Genomic DNA, 17,646 nt, shown 5'->3' with positions numbered 1-17,646 from the left:
TTGAACACAAGAGTACTCAACTGCTTCGCTGCGAGAGTCCTCCAACTCGGCACATCGTGAAAGCAGTTTGCATGCGCTTTTGTGGCGGTGCATGCGCTAGCCGGCCAGGACCTTCCTTTTTACTTTATTTCTTCCGGTTTGCGTGCCGTTCCTTCGAAGGTTATGAGCCTCTGAGTCTGTCAGCTTTCGCAGCTTCCTCTTGGCGTCATGAGACTGCAAGACTTCCGCGCCGACACACCGACAAACGCGACTTTCCTGTTCAGCTTGCATGCAGACCGCACCGGGTTCCTCTGGGCGCTCGAGAAAATCTGGAGAAGATCTGTTTTACTTCCTCCCTTATTTTCTTTGAGACGAACACATTCGTGGCAGTAACGCCGGCGGAGTTCTTCCGCCTTTGTCTAGTGCGAAGTACAAGCACAGCGGCCGGCAAGTCTCTGTCGGTGGTCTGTGTTTTCTACCGCCAGGCTTTGCCTCTCTGTCTCGCGGGTGGAAAACTCAAGCAAAGACGAAACATTTGGCCAGACTTTAAGTCTCCGAACCCAGTTTTTGTTTTCGTCGCCGCAGCTCCCATTGAAAATGCCGACAAGTCGCGAACCTGCAGTCAAGCCTCTGCCCTGCAGCTAGAGCCACGGATCTTCTGAGAAGAGAAGAGAAAAATCTCACACGGTGGATCTCTTGTCGAGTCGTTTTTCGAATATCTGGTTCCGGTGGTATGTGCAGAAGATGCGAGATGCTGTCAGTGCCGGCTTTGCAAAGAGGATGTGCACTCGCTTTTGTCTCCATCTGAGTGGGTCTTCTCTGCATGCTCTCTTCTCGTACGTCCAACGTCTTTTGAAGCAGCGAAGCTACGCGGCTGGACCGTCTCTGCTCTCTGCTTGTCGGCGCTCACGTCTCCTCTCTTCTCGTCTACATTTCTTCCCCTTCGTTCCTCTTGTCTCTCCACTCTTTCCCCAGTTCGAGCCTTCTCTCGCCTCTGCTGCACCGCAGAAGCGGTCTTCGACTTTGAAACGATGCAGGCCATCCCGAAGAGCTCATTTCTGCTTCGACTTTGTTTTCGCTTGTCCTACACGTTCTGTTGGCCATGAGCGTCGTCCGCCGTTCGCGGTAGTGATTTCCTTTCGCTTCGCGCCGCGGAGTTTCTTCCACCAACATGGAGGAAGTCGAAGGAAAAGCCGCAATGAGGGCCGCAAGACGTGAGAGAGAACCGAAGAGAGAAAATCGGTTTTCTCGCGACGCCTCGAGACTCGACTGCCGACGCATGCATCAGAGGTCGCCAACTGTCTCTGTAGAACGGTCTGACTCGCCTTCTTCAAATTCTGTCGTCTCCATCCCTTCCCGGTCTCCCTCTCTTTCTTCTCTTTCTTCTCTTTCTTCTTCTCCGTCTTCGCCTTCTTCTCTGTCTCGCTCCTGTCTTTCGGCGGCTCGGTCTTCTCCGTCTCGTTCGTCCTGTACAGCGTCGCTCTCGCCCTCTGCTTCCGATTCTTCTCCGTCGTCGCCTGCGTCTGTCTACTCTCTCTCACCCTCCCATCGGTCGCCTTCTCTCCACAGTGTCTGCTCCTCTTCACCGCCTTCTCCGATCGCTTCCCCCTCTCTCCAACCTCTTGGGCTCTCCACTGGTGCATGTGCGAGGAGAGGGAAGAAGGCGCCGCGCGTCTTGCTCGCTGCAGGGTCTTCTCCAGCCGCGTCTCGCCTGTTGCGGCTCCGGTCTCCCCATCGCGAAGAAACTCCTGCTGGCTCTTCGCTCCTTTCTGTCCTCCTCGAAAAATATCCTGACTCTGGTAACTCCACCCACGCATGCACCCGCCTCGCCTCCGCTGGGCAGCCAGACGCCTCTGCGGCCAGAGATTTCCTTCGGGTGAGTGTGGGCAGGTGAAAAGGTGGATGAGGTCTTGCGGAATCAGAAATTTCAACTGAAGCGCATCTCGCGAGCCAGCGAGATCTAAGCAACAGCCAATTTCGCTTTTTATACACGCTGCCTCTGCATGTAGCCGTTGTTCCGAAGAGACACACACTCGCATATATGTATGTATTCATGCAGACACATGTATGCCCATATATGCTCATATATATATATATATATATATATATTTATTGTTCCTTCTACATATACATCTGTGTGCATTTATGTTGTTATATATACATGAATATATATATATATATATATATGTATGTATGTATATATATATATATATATATATCCATGACCGTTTGTGTGCATACGTGCTGATGCATAGTTACTTCTGCGTAAGCGTTGTATACATATATTTGTATTTCTTACGTAAAGATGAGGCTGTGTGCAGCTGTTGACGCATTCGCAGACATCTGTGACGACGCATTGTCATGAGAGCTGTCTGTGCGCCTGCCTGTTGCTTTGTTCCATTGCCCGCCTAGTTGAAAGCCACTCTGGAGAAGCGCCAGAGCGGAAGGTTTTGTCCACCGTCGCTCTCGCCTCTGGCCTCGGAAGACGATGTAGGACATCTCTTGGCTTTCTCCCCACACCAGCTGGACGCCTTTCAAATTGTCGGTGCATGCGCAGCCCTACGAGGAGAGTCGGCCTTCGTCTCCGCTCACACATCTGCAGGGAAGAGCCTCGTGGCGAATCTTGCCGCCTTCCTGACGCTCCGCCGGGCTTCTTCTTCTTCTTCTTCTTCGTCTTCTTCTTCTTCGTCTTCTTCGTCTTCTTCTTCGTCGTCGTCTCTCGCTGCCTCTGCGTCGCCTGCACCGTGTGTACTGTATCTGTCTCCGGTCAAGGCGCTGAGCAATCAGAAATACCGAGAGCTGACGGAGACGTTTCGCGAGGTCGCGACAGTTGGCCTCTTGACGGGCGACGAGATAAAGAACATGCGCGCCAAGCCACACATCGTGATCGCCACGACGGAAATCATTCGCAACCGTCTCCTGAAACAGTCTGGGTGAGCGTGTACAGACCGCCATCGGAAAACCAATGCGTTTCACGACTTTTGCATGCAGACAGAGTGCGTAGTCGTCGGTGTTTGAATACCAACTCGATTCCACGGGTGATAATGCGCTTCAAATGTTGGTCGCGCAGACCGCAAGCGATCTTGGATCGTGGGGGCAGTCGCCACCGCATGCTGCCCGGTTTCGTTTCATTCGAGAGGCCATTCGTTTTTCTCAGCAAGTGAAGCCCCGCCAAACAGGCGACCTCTGAAGTCCTTTCAGAACTCCCTCTGAGAGCAACGCCATGTCCTTCGTGAAACAGCTGCTTGCGCTTCGGGAACAATAATGACGCGGGCGCGTCTCTTCTCGTGGGCGTTTCTTCGTGCCAGGCACCGGGTGGGAGAGTTCGTCTTTCTGTCAGGCTCTGTCTAAGGTCGTCGCCTTCACTTTTTTCGCCTTGTCTCGCTCTCGGTCGCTGTTGCTCGTTATGCCGCTCTCTGTCTCTTGATGCGATCTTCCAACTTGCTTCTCCATCTGTAGCTCTCTCCGTCCCTAGCTTTGTTCTTCTCTATCTCTCTTCTTCTCTCCCTTTGGTTCCTTTACATGCCGTCTTTCTCCCTACATTTTGTTTTTCGTCTCAACTTGCGCGGACGCAGCAGACCTTGCAGGGCGTCTGCGGAATGTTCGTGTCAGTTCATAATCCAGTTTGTGGCGCGGCTGGCAGACTCGCCTCGACGTCAGTTTCTTTCTTTAAAAGGAAGTCCGATCTGTCAAGGTGAATGGTCAACATCCGGCTGACCGTGCTGCCTGTCGAGGGTCCCGCTTGCTCTTTCTGCGCTTAATGTGCTCCGGAAGAAGGAAAGGCCATCTCCCTTTTCTTCTTTGGCGTATAGTGGGGAATCCAGAATGTAGGTTTCTCTTTGTCTTCCCTTTACTGTAGTGTGGAGTTGAGGAAAGGATGAGTTTCTCATCTTTCGCTTCCCTAGAATCAGCAACTGGAAACGGACGTTCTACCTTCTCTTCCTCTTTCTCTTCTGTGTTGTCTTCCTCAGTGGGGACTTTGATTTTTTTCGTTGCCTGAAACTCGTGATCATCGACGAATTTCACTTCTTCGCGGACGCGAGACGCGGCACTGTTTGGGAGGAACTTCTGCTCCTCCTTCGACAGGCCCAAGGAAACATTTCAGGTGTCTCTTCTCTTCAATTTGTTTTCCTCTCTGCTTCTCTCGAACAACCCACGAGCTTCGCTTCATGGTTCTCGCTGACGTTTCGGCAGGTGAGTTTTTCCGTATGAGAGAGTCTCGCGCATTCGCAGTAGCCCTTGGTCTCTCTTTCTCTTCATTCTGTCTCGTCTTCGATTCTTCGTTGTTCCTTTTCCTCCCTGTCTTGTGCTCCTGTCCCGGCGTTTTCTTCTTCTTCTTCTTCTTCTTCTTCTTCTTCTTCTTCTTCTTCTTCTTCTTCTTCTTCTTCTTCTTCTTCTTCTTCTTCTTCTTCTTCTTCTTCTTCTTCTTCTTCTTCTTCTTCTTCTTCTTCTTCTTCTTCTTCTTCTTCTTCTTCTTCCCTCTGCTTGCTCGTCGTTTCTGTCTCCATATCCGCGCTGTTTCTATAAGGGTCAAACGCCCGAAACTGCATTTCGCTGGACTCTCTTCTGACGTTCGTCATGCCAACACCACGCGCGTGCAAGAAACGGGACTCCCCGAATATAAGCCGGATACCTTCCGCTGCGTACTACACTTGATACGGCTGTGCGAAATACGTCGGAATTCGATCCGGCAGACACAGACAATCAAGAATGGAACCGCAGTCCTTCTTTCCCCCACTGGTGACAACGCGAAGCAATCTTTCTTTTGAGTTTCTTGTTTTTTCTTTCAGCCACTCCACCTCATCGGGACGAAACGGCGCGTGGTGCCGCTCGATTTTTTCGCGCTTTTCGATTCTTCGGGGGAGGCGCCTCCTACGCTGTGGCCGCTGTCCGTACACTCGAACTCGGAAACAAGGCGAGCACCGGCGTGCGTAGGTTCCGAAGAAGACGCAGTGACAAACAGAGACGGAGGAAAAACGAATGAAAGTCTCTGTCGGACAGAGGAAGGCGAAGAGAGGACCAGGCTCGGGGCGTTTGATTGGTATGCTTATTCGCGAGGCGCAGAGGAAGCTGCTCGAGGAAGGACATCGCGGGAGAAACTCAGAGACGAAGTAGCGCCTTTCCCGCAGACTTCTTACCACACTGTCGTCCAGGCTGTTCGCGCATGCATAGACAGGTGAGACATAGGGCGTTTAGTTGATCAGGTAAATGCTACATTGACACGGGTGTTTGTGAGCCCATGGTAACGCAGGAGAACCTAAATCCGAGCAACAAAGACCCTCGGTTTGCGATTTGCGAGTCCAACTGGAGTGGTTAAACTGCTTCAGAGAAGACTTGGAAGGACTCCTCTCTCAGAGCTCATGATTTCAAACACACGGGTGGTCATCAAAGTCCTAGCAGCTGAGTCTTGTTTTTGTCTCGCTGTTCACATGAGAGCTACAGAACATACCGTAGAATACAGAATCCACTCCGTTTGGCGGCATCAATATATTCATGGGATGCAACAGACGATACAACTTGTGGTATAAAGTATGGTCTTTGTTGCAAATTCACATGCAATCCTACGGATCTTGTCTTTGTCTGCGACTGTGTGGTTCTTTAATCAGGGCAGGTACAGCTCTCCAGTTACACTCTCACCAGTAAACTGCATACATTCGAGTGAATGCAATCCAGTACTTTCACTTTTCTGAACTAGGCGATCGATGCGGTGTGCAGCGAGCCTGTGTGTCTCTGTCTTTTCAGGAGTCTCCTCCCCGCCCTCGTGTTCTGCTTTTCTCGGAGACAGTGTCTGGCGATTGCAGAGCGTCTCCTGCCTCTCATTGGCATCCTCACGCCGCTGATAGCGCGGCACCAGTTGGGGTGTATGTACACCGCAGCTGAGGCGGGAGTGTCCGGCTGGCCGCGCAGAGGGTCGCTCCTTGGGACGTTTCGCGAAGAAGAAGATGCAGAGTCTTTTATTCCGCCGGAAGGCGAAGAGGAGTTGAGGAGAAGAGAAAACGCAGACGCGCAGCGCCAGCTGGAGACTCTGAAGCCTTTGTTCCTGCGAGGCATCGGCGTCCACCACGCGGGGCTCTTGCCGCCGGTCAAGGAGTTGGTCGAGAAAGCGTTTGAAGTAAGGCTGCATGCAGTCCAGAAGTAAACGCAGAAACAGATACGAACCAAAAAGCCGAATGTGACAGTACCTGCTGTGCTTCATGCAAAGAACGCCTCGTCCAAGGACGAAGCAATGCAGCTTTGTGCAAGGACTCTCGACATCGACGCCCAAAGGGATGTGACCTTAAGCCGCAGCATGTATAAAAGTAAATATACACACACACACGAGATATAACACAAGGTGCACCAGGAGGTAGAGTGCATGATAAATGGTGTAAATTCACATGCAGACGTGTATCTCTCGACTGCCAGACGTTCTTTGGATCGGTTGACTGAAGTCGCAACTGACGAAGAGAACTGATGGGACTCGAGTTCCTCTTCAACTTTAGGATCGTTGCTTTGCGTACATTTAGAACTAACGCGTCGTCAAGAATGCGATCACCGTTCTAAAGAGTCGAGTCACGCACAACCGAGCTATCGCTGTTCAGACACCGAGTAGTACGACTTGAGGTATGAGAGACAGAAAACTCAGGTCTTTCGAAGGCGCATGCAATCGCGGGACCCTCAGACGAAGCTAAGTCAAAGGGCGCCTCGCGCGACTGCGTATTCATTCCACAGAAGCGAGCGGGGTCAAGGTGATGAAAGACGAGTTTTCAGAGGTGCTATCGGGGGGAGCATGCCATCGCGCAGGGAGTAGGCCTCTCTCTGAGCCAAGTGCAACGGTCGAAGAGAGAGGACGAGGTTCCCTCAATGGTGTATTTGTGCGGCATCCAGAAAATGTGGGGACAAACAGCGTCATACCGCAGATCTCGTGCCCTGCAGAGTCTCTGTTTCTTCGATAACGAACTGGGTTGTGTGTAGCTTATAATAACCGGAGGCTGTATCGAGACAAGGAGCTGCATGCAACGAACGCATGCAAGATTCGGGCGCTTCTCAGGTCTAGTCAGACCTTTCTCTCCAAAGATGGCGAATTCAGCTGGTCGAAATGGACCTTATCGATCCTCATTCGTTACCGGGACATCTGTACATGCAAAGTGTATGTTTTCATCGATTGGGGGCTGTGGTAAGCAACGACGGAGTTCTGCGTTTCTGTGGGTTTCTATGTTTCATGGATTTCCAGATCTCTCATGGTTTCTGCTTTTTGGTACAACTATGACGTTTTGCGTCTTGGTGTCGCTCTCCCTGTGCGTTGCTCAGCGCGGACTTCTTCGGGTGACAGTGTGCACCGAGACCTTCTCCGTGGGGGTGAATCTTCCTGCCAAAGCTGTCATTTTCTCCTCGCTGTTCAAACCTGTCGACTCGACTGCAGCCGAAGGAAGCAGAAGATTGGGGATCGCGCGGCCGGCCTCTTCTTCTTGTCTCGCGAGTGAAGAGTCTCTCCTGCTGGAGGATGCGTGGTTCTGCGCTTCGCCGAAGGAGACGGAGGGTGAAGAGGCGCCCTGGATGCGAAGGGACTGGGGAGCAGGAGACCGACGGAGCCTGTGGGGAGGAGACGGGGAGACAGGAGACAGAGGAGACATCGCATGGCGGCTGCTCTCGCGGGCAGAGTTTGAGCAGATGGCTGGCAGGGCCGGCCGCCGAGGCGTTGACCAGAAAGGTGGGTGAGAGTCGAGAAGAAGGAGACGGCGACCGAAAGAGAAGCGAGGGAACTAACGCGGACAGGGAAAAGAAGCGCAAGGAAGCGAGGCGAGGAAAGGGGGACAGACCGGGGAGACACAAAGGAGAGAAGGAACGCATTGTATGGGAGAGCCGAGGAAACCGGAGGGAAGGAACGGAGACGCCAGGACGTGAGAAACAGAAACTCCAGAGCGATAAAAGAGAAAAGCGCGAGGCGACAGCCTTGGAGAAGTGCGAAGAAGAATCGACGGACGGCAACGCGTTCGCGCTGAAAAACTAGATGCAAACGAAGAACATGGAGACTGGCGTCGATGGACCGGCTGAGGAAGAAAGAGAAAATCGGTGGAACAAAGAAATGGTGAATCGACGAGAAAGGGTCGCGGCGCGTTGGTGATCTCCCGTCTTTCGCTGAGTCAAGGGGACCTACACACAGAAGGCGAGGTCTGCATGCGGTTGAGTCTACTTCTCTTTGCACCTTCGCAGGAACCGTGATTCTTCTTCTCCCTTCCCCAGCGCCTCCTCCGGCGTCCATCGAAACTCTCTTCTTTTCGCCCACTGCTTCTCTCTCGTCTTGCGGCCTCCCGACGGAGTCTCTCCATAGCCAGCTGAACATCTCCTTCCAAACTCTCCTCCTTCTCCTCAGCCGCAACAATCCTGAAAGGACCACAGACGAAGAAGAAGAGAAAACAGAAGAGAGAGAAGAAAAGGAAGAGCACGAGAGAAAACAAGGGATAGAGGAAGAGACAGGCGAGCAAAATAGAGAAGAAGAGGAAGCAGACGGTGAACAGAGGAATGCCGAGGAAAGGGTATCGAGAGTGAGACATGAGGAAGCGAATGAAGAGTTTGCCAGGAGACGGAGGAACTTCAAGAAAGCGAGACCTTTTTCTTGCGGCAGAGTCGTTAACGATTTGCTTCTCAGCTCTTTTCGTTTCTTCTCCATTTCCATGTGAGAACAGGCAAAGATGTCCATTTCTCTTCCTTGGAGACGAAAACACCCGCGTCTCGTTTCCTAGCCTCTCTGCAACCCGTTGGTGCTTGCCCACTTGCGCGCATGTTTAGTGATTAAAGGGCGTTGTTTTTCGGATCGAATTTCTCCTTGATGTCAGCAGAACGCTTGCGCGGACTCAGGATCAAGCTTGCAGCAATCTGAACCATGTTAGAAGAACGGGTTTCTCGTTTTTCCTCATCAGCAAGACTTCGTTTTTGAATGTCCACGAGGGCCAGCCGTCCTCGGCGCGCGGAGACCACGGCTGACGCTTCTTCCGCGTTTCTTTGTGTCGTTCGCTTGTTTCTCTTCCTTCCTGTTCCTCCTTGTCCCCCTTTGCTGTTAGTGGTGGATGCGTCCTCTCCCTTTCTTTTCCAGCTTCCCTCTCTTGTTCCTTGTCGCGTTTCTTGTGAGCTCCATCTTGCGGGAGAGCCCCCTTGATGCGCCCCGATGGCTGCTGCTTGTCTTTCGTCTTCCTATACTTCTGCCTCCCGCTTTATTTATCTCTGCCCTTCCTTCCTTTCCTGTGGTTATTTGTCTCTCTTGCTTTCCTCTCTTCGTCAACCTCTCTCCTGCTTTCCTACCGTTTGACCTCTCTCTCTTTCTTGTCCCTCTCTGCACGCGTTTGCAGGAACTTACCTTTCGTTCAGCGCGAAACTGAACTCCAGAAACGCTGGCTGCGAGCCCTTCCCTCCGCCTTTTCACTGCGCCCGGGGAGAGCAAAAGGAGACAGGGAAAGCGCAGGAAGAAGAGCGAGAAGAGGAGACAGAAGAGACACAGAGGGAGAAGAGACAGATCGCGGGAGCGATGCATACAGCGGTGACGAAGGCGGAGAGAATGTGGAGAGAAACAAAGAGAGGAGAACGGGAGACACAGAGAGCCCAAACATTTCTGCCTCTTCCAGTTCCTTAGCGCGGTGGAAAAAGCAGGCAGCGCGCTGCATGCGTCTCGTAGAAAAATACAGGCACTATCGGTGAGGAGACGGGGAGACCGTTCAAACCCCCCCCTGCGACTTCTCGCTGGGGGCAAGATCATGCCACAGGGCAAACGAAACGAGTTGGTTTCCTGTTTTGGAAACTGTTTAAAAAACATACACGCAAAAACAGATACACGTCGATGTCTATCTACATCGATCTCTATGCCCACCGACCGAATTTTCTGTGTATGTGACTGTATTCCTTCCTCTGTCTATCTGTCTCTATCTATCTCTATTTTCTCTATCTAAATCTACATCGGTATCTATTTAGAGCGGAGTTTTTGTCTGTTAAGATGTGGAGTGTCTTCCGTTGTCGCAGCATGACTCTGGGAAGGATGGCGTTGGTGTGGACTGAGGATCTTCGTTTTCTGCATGCATGAGTCTTTGGAAACACGTTCCTTTTTTCATAAAAGACGTCGGCAGTCACCAAGGGACCGAGCCGCAGCAGAGGGGAGCTAAACTCAAGCAGCGGACACCCGTCTTCTTTTTCAAGGAAAGAAACTTCTTGGGAGATCCTCCAGAAGCAGTTCCACACCTTGGCTGCGCTCTGGAGCATCTGACAGAGACAGAAGACTCGACGCTCAAGGTTCGATGAGTGCCTGCGCTGCTTGGCTTCAGGTGGAAGCTGCACCGGAGTCTGCAGGCTGCTTTCTCAGACTCCTACCTCGCGTACCTGCACCCGGGGGCGGTTGTGCTTCTCGTTGAGACTGTGGATGCCCGCCCATTCGAAAGGAGAAGACGATTTCGTGGAGAGAGAGAAGACAAGGCATCACCTCTCCAGTTTCCGACTTCTCAGTGGGCTTCTGCGAGCGAGGAGGACGCCCACGGTGGAGCCTCTCTCGCGCTCCTGCGCGACGCTCCTGCACGAATCGCTCTCCTTTCTCAAGGCTCGGTTTCTGGAAGTTCTCTTTCCGAAGGTTCTCCTCAAGGTGTGCCGTTGTCTTCTCCACTTTCCTTCGGCGGGCAGAAAGAACGGAGAGGAGCAGCCGCTTACCTCTCTTGCTTCACGGAAAAAGCAGAAGCGAGGCGACGCTGCTGGGGATGGGGGCTGATTCTCGGCGTTACGCCTTTGAAGAAGTCCTCGGCAGGATCTGATCGCCACCCTCAAGGGAAAAAACAGGTAAAAACGTCCTCTCTTTCAGAGACTCACACACTTGCAAATGTGCGTACGCAATCTCGGTCACCGAGTAGGTACTTGTGTTTTTCGTTTCTATCTGCATTCAGCGGTATTGCCCGCCCCCTCCCATCTGCATTCCTGCATCGTTTCGACCAATCTCTATCAGTATTTGGTCATAGACGTTGCCTGCGTATCTCTGTGTGTGTATTCTTGCATAGTTCCGGTCGATCGCGATTAAGCAAGCGTCATTTGTTCTTCCTGGAGATCTCTCCATGCATTTCAATGGTCTCCTCCGGCGCATATACGTTAAAGCTGTGCGGCTGTCGCCTGGTACTCGAAATGAACAAAGCAGTGTCTTGCTTTGTTCTTCTCAGAGGACGCAAGTTTTCCTCGACTGCCTCGTTGCATGCGTCTTCACACGCCGTCTGGGCTCGACGAAATTCCCCCTCACTCCCCAGCCGTTCCGTCCGCGCGCCGCCTCTGCTTGCAAAGAAGGCGGGGGAGACGAAGAAGGAGACCGACAAGAGAGGTGGATTCGGCGCCTTGTGCCTGAGCTTGTGCCGGGAGAAACGAAGCAGATGGCAGAAGAAGAGGTCGAAAGGTGCACTGAGTGGGTTGTCGCAGCAGCCGAAGAGGCAACGAAGCTTTGGGCTGAGCGCCTGGGGAGGCGCGATCTCGAGAGGAAGAAGCGAAGAAGAGAGAAGAAGAGAGAGGAAGAGCGAGAAGAGAAACGCGCGGACGAAGCAGTCGAGCTCGCAGTGTTCCCGTTCTCCACCGAGTGCGTTCAGGCGATTTCGCAGGTGAGAAATGAAAGAGAGAAACGAGGAGAAACGGTGAACGTGAGGAGGTGAAGCGAAGCCGGGAAGGAGGAGGAAACAGAGGAGGGAGTCGGGGAACAGAGCGAGGAAGGAAACGACGCATTCTGAGGAAGGGCGAGTTCTTGTTGGTTGCGCCGTTCTGAATCTTCCATGCAGGTTCATGTGAACCTCCGCAGTCACCCTACTCTCGATCTCCGCAAAGAAGAAGACCGAGTCGCTCTCTTTGTCTCCATGGCAGAAGCCTTGCGAACCGCTTGCTCTTCTTCTTCTTCCTCTTCTGCTTCTGCCTGGTCTTCTTCCCCGTTTACGTCGTCGGCCTCTCAAGGGACGGCGGCGGAAGCTGGGGAGGAGAGAGCCGATTCCAGAGGGAGAGAGGAGAACGGTCGAGGGAGAACGCAAGAGAGAAGAAAGAGGGAGGAGTGCGGGTGTGGGGTCCTTGGCCTCCACGAGGGAGAGACAGGAGTCCCGTTCATTCCCTTGCTGGAAACGGCGCGAACCGATGCATGCGTCCATCTGCTTCACCGGTAAGTTGTGTCTACGTTTCATGTCGCTACTAGAGCCACAAGAAAAGAAGTGGAAGGTGAAGGCAACTCTTCCTGAAAGATCCAGTGTTGGCGACGGGGCGCCGCCTCGGCTTCCGTCGTCTCTCGCGCTCGCGACGCGAGCAGTCCAGGGAAGGAACAGGAAAAGCACAGAAATAAAAGACGCGTTTCGCTTCTGAGTCGGCCTTCTTTGCGAATGACTAGTCACGTTGCCTCCCCGCTGTACGTACGCGGTCCACGCGTTCCCACACATGGCGGAGGAGCCTCAGGGCGGTTCGATCCCAAGAAGCCGAGAACCTGCAGTGTTTCGTTTTCAGCAAATTGCGGAGTGCGAAGGAGAAACTGGAGCAGGCGACGCGGGCGGCATTCAGAAAGCAGGAGAAGCATCCGAGCCAACAGGAGAAGTGAGTTTCCTCGCAGTCTGCGAGTTGCACTTTGTTGTTTCGGCTTTGCTGAAACTGTTCAAGGGAGGACAGAAGTCCTCGAGAGCGCAGGAAAAGGAACACACACCAGGTTTGCTCGATGCTTCGCGCTCCAGACACCGCGTTTCCTTTTTCCTCGCCTTTCCTTCTTCGTTTTCTCGCCTGAAAAACTTGTTTTTCTTCAGTCGCTCTCGTCTTCTGAAGACTGCGTTTCCCTCGCGAACGTCTCTTTCCTCCGACGTCCCGATCGTTGCCTTCCTTTCCGGCCGACTCTGCGAACTTGTCTCTGCTCGGCGGTGTTTGCGTAGATTCTGCGAATTCGTTTTTCTCTCGTCGCGAGTCCTTCCGCGTCTGGAGCGTCTCAGGGCGCTTGCGCCAACGGCGGACTTCGAGCGGGTGCGTAGTATGGAGGCTGCGCTGCTGTCTCTGAACTTCCTTCGCGTTCAAGAGAACTTTTCGCGGCGGACTCTGTTCCGGACGAAAGGATCCGCTTCGCCTTTCTTGCATACCACACGCAAAGGGCTGCTTGCCGGGTACTTGTTCTTTTTCGAGGAGCGCTCGCTGGTGACGGCAGAGATTCTCGACTGCATGCACCGGCGTCTCTCTTCTCGGCTGCTCGCGGACGGACGGGAGCTTTCTTCTCTCTCTCGTTCCAGGGGAGACGCTTTCGGTCCTGGGCGTCCTTGTTCTTCGAGAAAAGGCGGCGACGCCAGGCTCGGGGAGGAAGGAGAAGAAGAGGGAGAGAAAGAGAGAAGAAGCGAACGGAGGTCGGCGGAGACAGAGCCAGAGCGGACAACAGAGGGCTTGGCTGGTGTGTCGCCAGAAGGCACTGGCGGCGGCAGGGCAAGAGGAACTTGGGCGGAGTTTCAGAAACCTGAGCGCGAAGAAGAGAAGGAGGAGGCGAAAGGCACCTCGTTTTTTCTGCCCGACTGCGTCGACGAGGCGCTTCTCCTCACCCTTTTCGCAGGACTCTGTGGGGACGGACGAGAGAGAGTCGCCGTTGTCGACGAGAGCGACTCGTGGAAAGCAGAGAGGAGCGCATGCGGCGAACTGCGGGGGGCGGAGAAGAAAAACGCGCTAGTCGGCAAACACACGGAGACGCAGGAAGCGATTCTCGAAGAGGCACACGACATGGACATCGCTTCGAAAATCATCCAGGCAAGGACGACCGAAGCAAAGGCGAGCGGTCAACCGAAAAGCAGACAGACAACCGACGGCGACAAAGGGATACAGAGACACGGAACGAGGGACAGGGAGAACAGCCAGAGGAAGAGAGCGAACGAGAACACCGGGAGACAGACGAAGAGAGACAGACGGAAGAGAGACAGACGGAAGAGAGACAGAGCAGAAATGAGCGACGGTTACAGAAAAAGAGAAGTAACGAAAAGACAGAGAGACAATGAAAGAGACATCTCGGGCCGCTGCAGATTCGGCGTCGTGAGAGAAGCAGACGGTACGGTGGTAGCGCGGGTCAGCGAAAGCAGTTGGCGGCTCCCTGACAGGGGCAGACAGGAAGAGAAAATAAAAAAAAACTAAACTAGAGAGGAAGACAGAGGAAGACAACTCGAGGACGCACAAGGCTGTTCCAGCGAGGAACGCGTGAGTTGCACCTGAACCGAGTGTCTCAACTCGACTGATTCGTTCAAAGGAAATCTCACTCGAAACGCATTCGCCGAAGCGAACAGAACACAGGGGACTTGGCAGAAGTGACGAGGCACAAGAAAAGGGGAGACCCGCACATTGCTGCCAAGAGAAGGAAAAGGATTGTGTCCCTGGCCAATTACACACCTATCTATATACATATATACAAATATATATATATATATATATATATATATATAATTCAAGAGGTATAGTTGGGCATCAACAGGCATGGACAGGTGTGGATAGATCGAGATGGCTAGACATAGGCAGATATAGACAAATATGCAGGTATGCATATATATATATATATTTAAGTGTCGATGCTAGTTGGTCTAGATGTGATGGGATGAATAGTTACATGTACGCTTGCGTCAAGGTTTCTTTTCAAAGTTTTTTCTTTTTTTTCCGAAGAATGCAGCAGTGCCGATTGTGGCTGCGCTGCGGAGACAACGCGCCGGCAGATCCGTCGTTGAAAAAGTTGCCTTCGTCGACAGGCAGGTACGGATCTCTGTCGAGCGTTTTCTTCTCTGCCGTCTTCTCGGCTTGCGCACGCCGTTCTGGTTCTTTCGCCGTTCTTTTTCCAGCACTCTCTCCGGTTTCTGAACATCTCGTCTTGCGATGGTTTCCTTGAGATCCATTTCATCGTATCGAGAGATTTTCTGCGTTTTCCCGAGACGCAAGTGCCCTGACGAAAGAAGCTCGAAATTCGCTCTCTGTATGGACCCCAGGTCAAGGGAAGGACCTCTCGAATTCTTTCAGGAAATAGGATATCGATATCGATTTCCTTCGCGAGCACACGACTGCAGACAGCGTTGGGTGCAAAAGAGTGACCCTACGATCCCAACCGCGACGGCATAAACATGTATATACATATATATATATATATACATATATATAAGTAAATCGAATATTACGCTTGAATATATTTATCTCAAAATATGTATCTCCATAGGTATTGGTGTGTCACGATCTGCTTGAATCTCAGAGGGAGACGTATTTGTGTTTCCAAGGAATCTGAATGTCCGCCTTCGCTGTTGTCTTTCTCCGCGTTCTACGGGCATTCTTCGCTTTTGCCATTTTTTCATGCATGTCGCTCGTTCGAACTGCGGTAATCAAAGATTTGTGGTGTTTGGGAAATAGCACAAAAATCCACTTCAGAATGGGGTAATCGGTTTCCTCTAGACGCCACTGATGCCAGGTCGAGACATCAGAACGCCTCCTGCAGAAGACCTCTGCAAGTCTTCGTGCTTCATGGTCGTTACCATACAGTCCCTGCGACCTCTGTTTCTCGGAAGACTCTGTCGTTGTCGATTTTTTCGTTGCCTCTTGCTTTATCTAGGCTATGCGTGACGTGTATCGATGGACGAAGCGACAGGCCGTCGGGGAAAAAGAGGGAGGCGCAGATCTCGCACATCCGATCTCGTTCACACTTCGGTGAGAGCAAAAACGTTTCCATGGAGAAACTGAAAAACGCGGTTCGGCCGTCGACATGCTGGTCGGGAACGCGCAACGAAAAGTTCAGTTCTCTTTCATAGCTATCTTGACATAGCAAGAGTTCTAATGGGAGCAGAACGTTTGTTCCTGTAAGTGCCTCAATCATAAATTCCAAAGGTCTCACTCGTATCACATAATACCATATATGTCTCTATATATCTCTATGTGCAAGCATACACATATGTACAGATGCATTTATGTATGTAGAGAAGTGTACTCCTCGAAAGAGGCGTTTCCCCCGTTTGCTGCAGCGTTTCTCCGCTCTTCGTCCAGTCCTTCTAGCTCGTTTCCGTTGCCCTCTGCACAATATAATGCTGCTCCGGTAAACCAAGACATGTGGAAGCTGCAGGAATCCAGCGCTCACGTGATGCCCCCAGCAAAATCCTGAGTGTAGTGATCAAAGCAAGTTCCCGCGCCCACACGGCCGCTGCAGAAGTCAAAGCGAGCGCGGTTTGAACTGCATGCGGATGAATCGAGATGCCTCAGCGTCTATCACACTTTCGCCAGCTGCCTAAAATGCATTTCAGCTTCTCTCCTGTGACGTTCGTTGTACAGGCGACTCGCCTCCGCTCTGCAAGAAATCCAAGCGGCGCTTCTGCACGCATACGGCCGCGATCCTGCGGCCGAGATGCTGAGCCAACTCCTTCGGAATCTTCTTCTTCTGCTTGGCAAACAAGGACCCAATAACTACATCCTACCGACCTAAACTCCTTCACGCATACATGTTTATGTAGGCCCTAGAGATCGTGTGAAAGCTGCTTTGATTTCCATGAACGGAGGTACATATTCGATTATCTTCGCTCCCATGGTCAGCAGTAACTTAACAGTCAAACGTATCCAGTGTGAAGTTTAAACGTAATGCAGCTTAAGCTTCTATGTTGTTATGTTAATCAAATAAGCTTTATCGTATATATATATATATGTATATCTATATAAACATATAATTATATATGTGTGTGTGTGCATGTGTGTGTGCGTCTATGTATACGTGTATATCTCTCTATCTCGCTCTCTGTAGGCGTATTGATATGCACAAGGATAGTCATGTCTGTATATGTAGAAATGTATTTTTGCGTCCGCAGCTGTGATAGGTACACACACATATCTATATGTATACATAGATATATATATATATATATATGGGTTGTGTCTGGTGACGGATAGATGAAGGCATGGGCATAGTGCAGAGAACAAGTTGGAGGAGGGAAGCGAACAAGAAGGGGGCTCATGTGCCTTCCGAGGTTCCTAGTCCAACAACTGTGTCTGTCTTTAGTCCTTGTGACTCTTCTTAAGACAGGGAAGAAGAACGGAGGTATCTCAGAGTGCATTTAAGACACCTGCGTAGACGATTTGTTGCGTCAAAGAGACCTCCCAGAGAAGAATATCACCGGAAACTGTGGGCGTTTCTCAGTAAAGAAGAGAAGGCCTCTTTCTCATGCATGCGGCACTCCGTTCTCTGGCTCGAATGGGTAGGCGGAGGCCTCCCACGAGCGTTTGTGCATGCGGCTGACGCACGGTGAATTTCCTCGTGAAGTGCGGCGGAAAAAAAGCAACCTGGCGTTTGACGCGTTTTCAGCCGCTCTTTTTTCAGGTCGGTTGCGAGACGCATGCACAGTTTCTGAGGTTTCGCGAGACGCATGCACACTGGTGCACTCGAGGCGCCGAAACGCGGCGCGACTCAGGTGTGAGGAACAGCTCAGATGCTGATATGAACGGACCTGTCCTCTTATTGCGATAGTCGTCTCGGAGAGAAAACCTGTCACGGACAACACAACGGAACTCGGACAGCTTCTCCTTAGTCACGAAAGGATTTTCAGGTGGCAAAAACGCGTCTTTCGCAGGGTAAAGACTTAGAGAGAACCTCCAACAAACAGATTGCCCCGTAAAAGTTCCGGAGAGTTTTCTGCTTCTTTGGTTGCCAAGAAATACAGAGGAAACTCCTGCCAGCATCTGTTGCAG

General features: G+C 51.9%; 1 protein-coding gene across 1 annotated transcript; it reads left to right on the top strand.

Moving 5' to 3' along the window:
• Positions 1–83: 83 nt before the first annotated feature.
• On the top strand, positions 84–16,618 carry TGME49_316750 (DEAD/DEAH box helicase domain-containing protein). The gene is made up of 16 exons (XM_018782913.1): positions 84–1,855; positions 2,392–2,912; positions 3,951–4,173; positions 4,770–5,155; positions 5,722–6,091; positions 7,270–7,669; positions 8,173–8,635; positions 9,306–9,647; positions 10,269–10,770; positions 11,142–11,567; positions 11,742–12,109; positions 12,445–12,531; positions 12,858–13,707; positions 14,605–14,691; positions 15,533–15,627; positions 16,243–16,618. Exons 1-16 carry the CDS (start codon positions 1,151–1,153, stop codon positions 16,391–16,393), a joined length of 5,976 nt encoding a protein of 1,991 aa, XP_018635281.1. The 5' UTR covers positions 84–1,150; the 3' UTR covers positions 16,394–16,618.
• Positions 16,619–17,646: the final 1,028 nt, after the last annotated feature.

Source organism: Toxoplasma gondii, chromosome XI, assembly GCF_000006565.2.
Source record: "Toxoplasma gondii ME49 chromosome XI, whole genome shotgun sequence".
In the NCBI taxonomy this organism is placed as follows: Eukaryota; Apicomplexa; class Conoidasida; order Eucoccidiorida; family Sarcocystidae; genus Toxoplasma; species Toxoplasma gondii.
This window is presented reverse-complemented; position numbering and strand designations above follow the sequence as displayed.

Excerpts from the sequence above, each read along its gene's own strand:
- TGME49_316750 (XM_018782913.1), top strand. The coding sequence starts at position 1,151 with ATGGAGGAAGTCGAAGGAAAAGCCGCAATGAGGGCCGCAAGACGTGAG. Across the intron at positions 5,156-5,721 it reads GTTCGCGCATGCATAGACAG|GAGTCTCCTCCCCGCCCTCG; the intron begins GTGAGACATAGG and ends CTGTCTTTTCAG. Across the intron at positions 12,110-12,444 it reads TGCGTCCATCTGCTTCACCG|CAAATTGCGGAGTGCGAAGG; the intron begins GTAAGTTGTGTC and ends TTTCGTTTTCAG.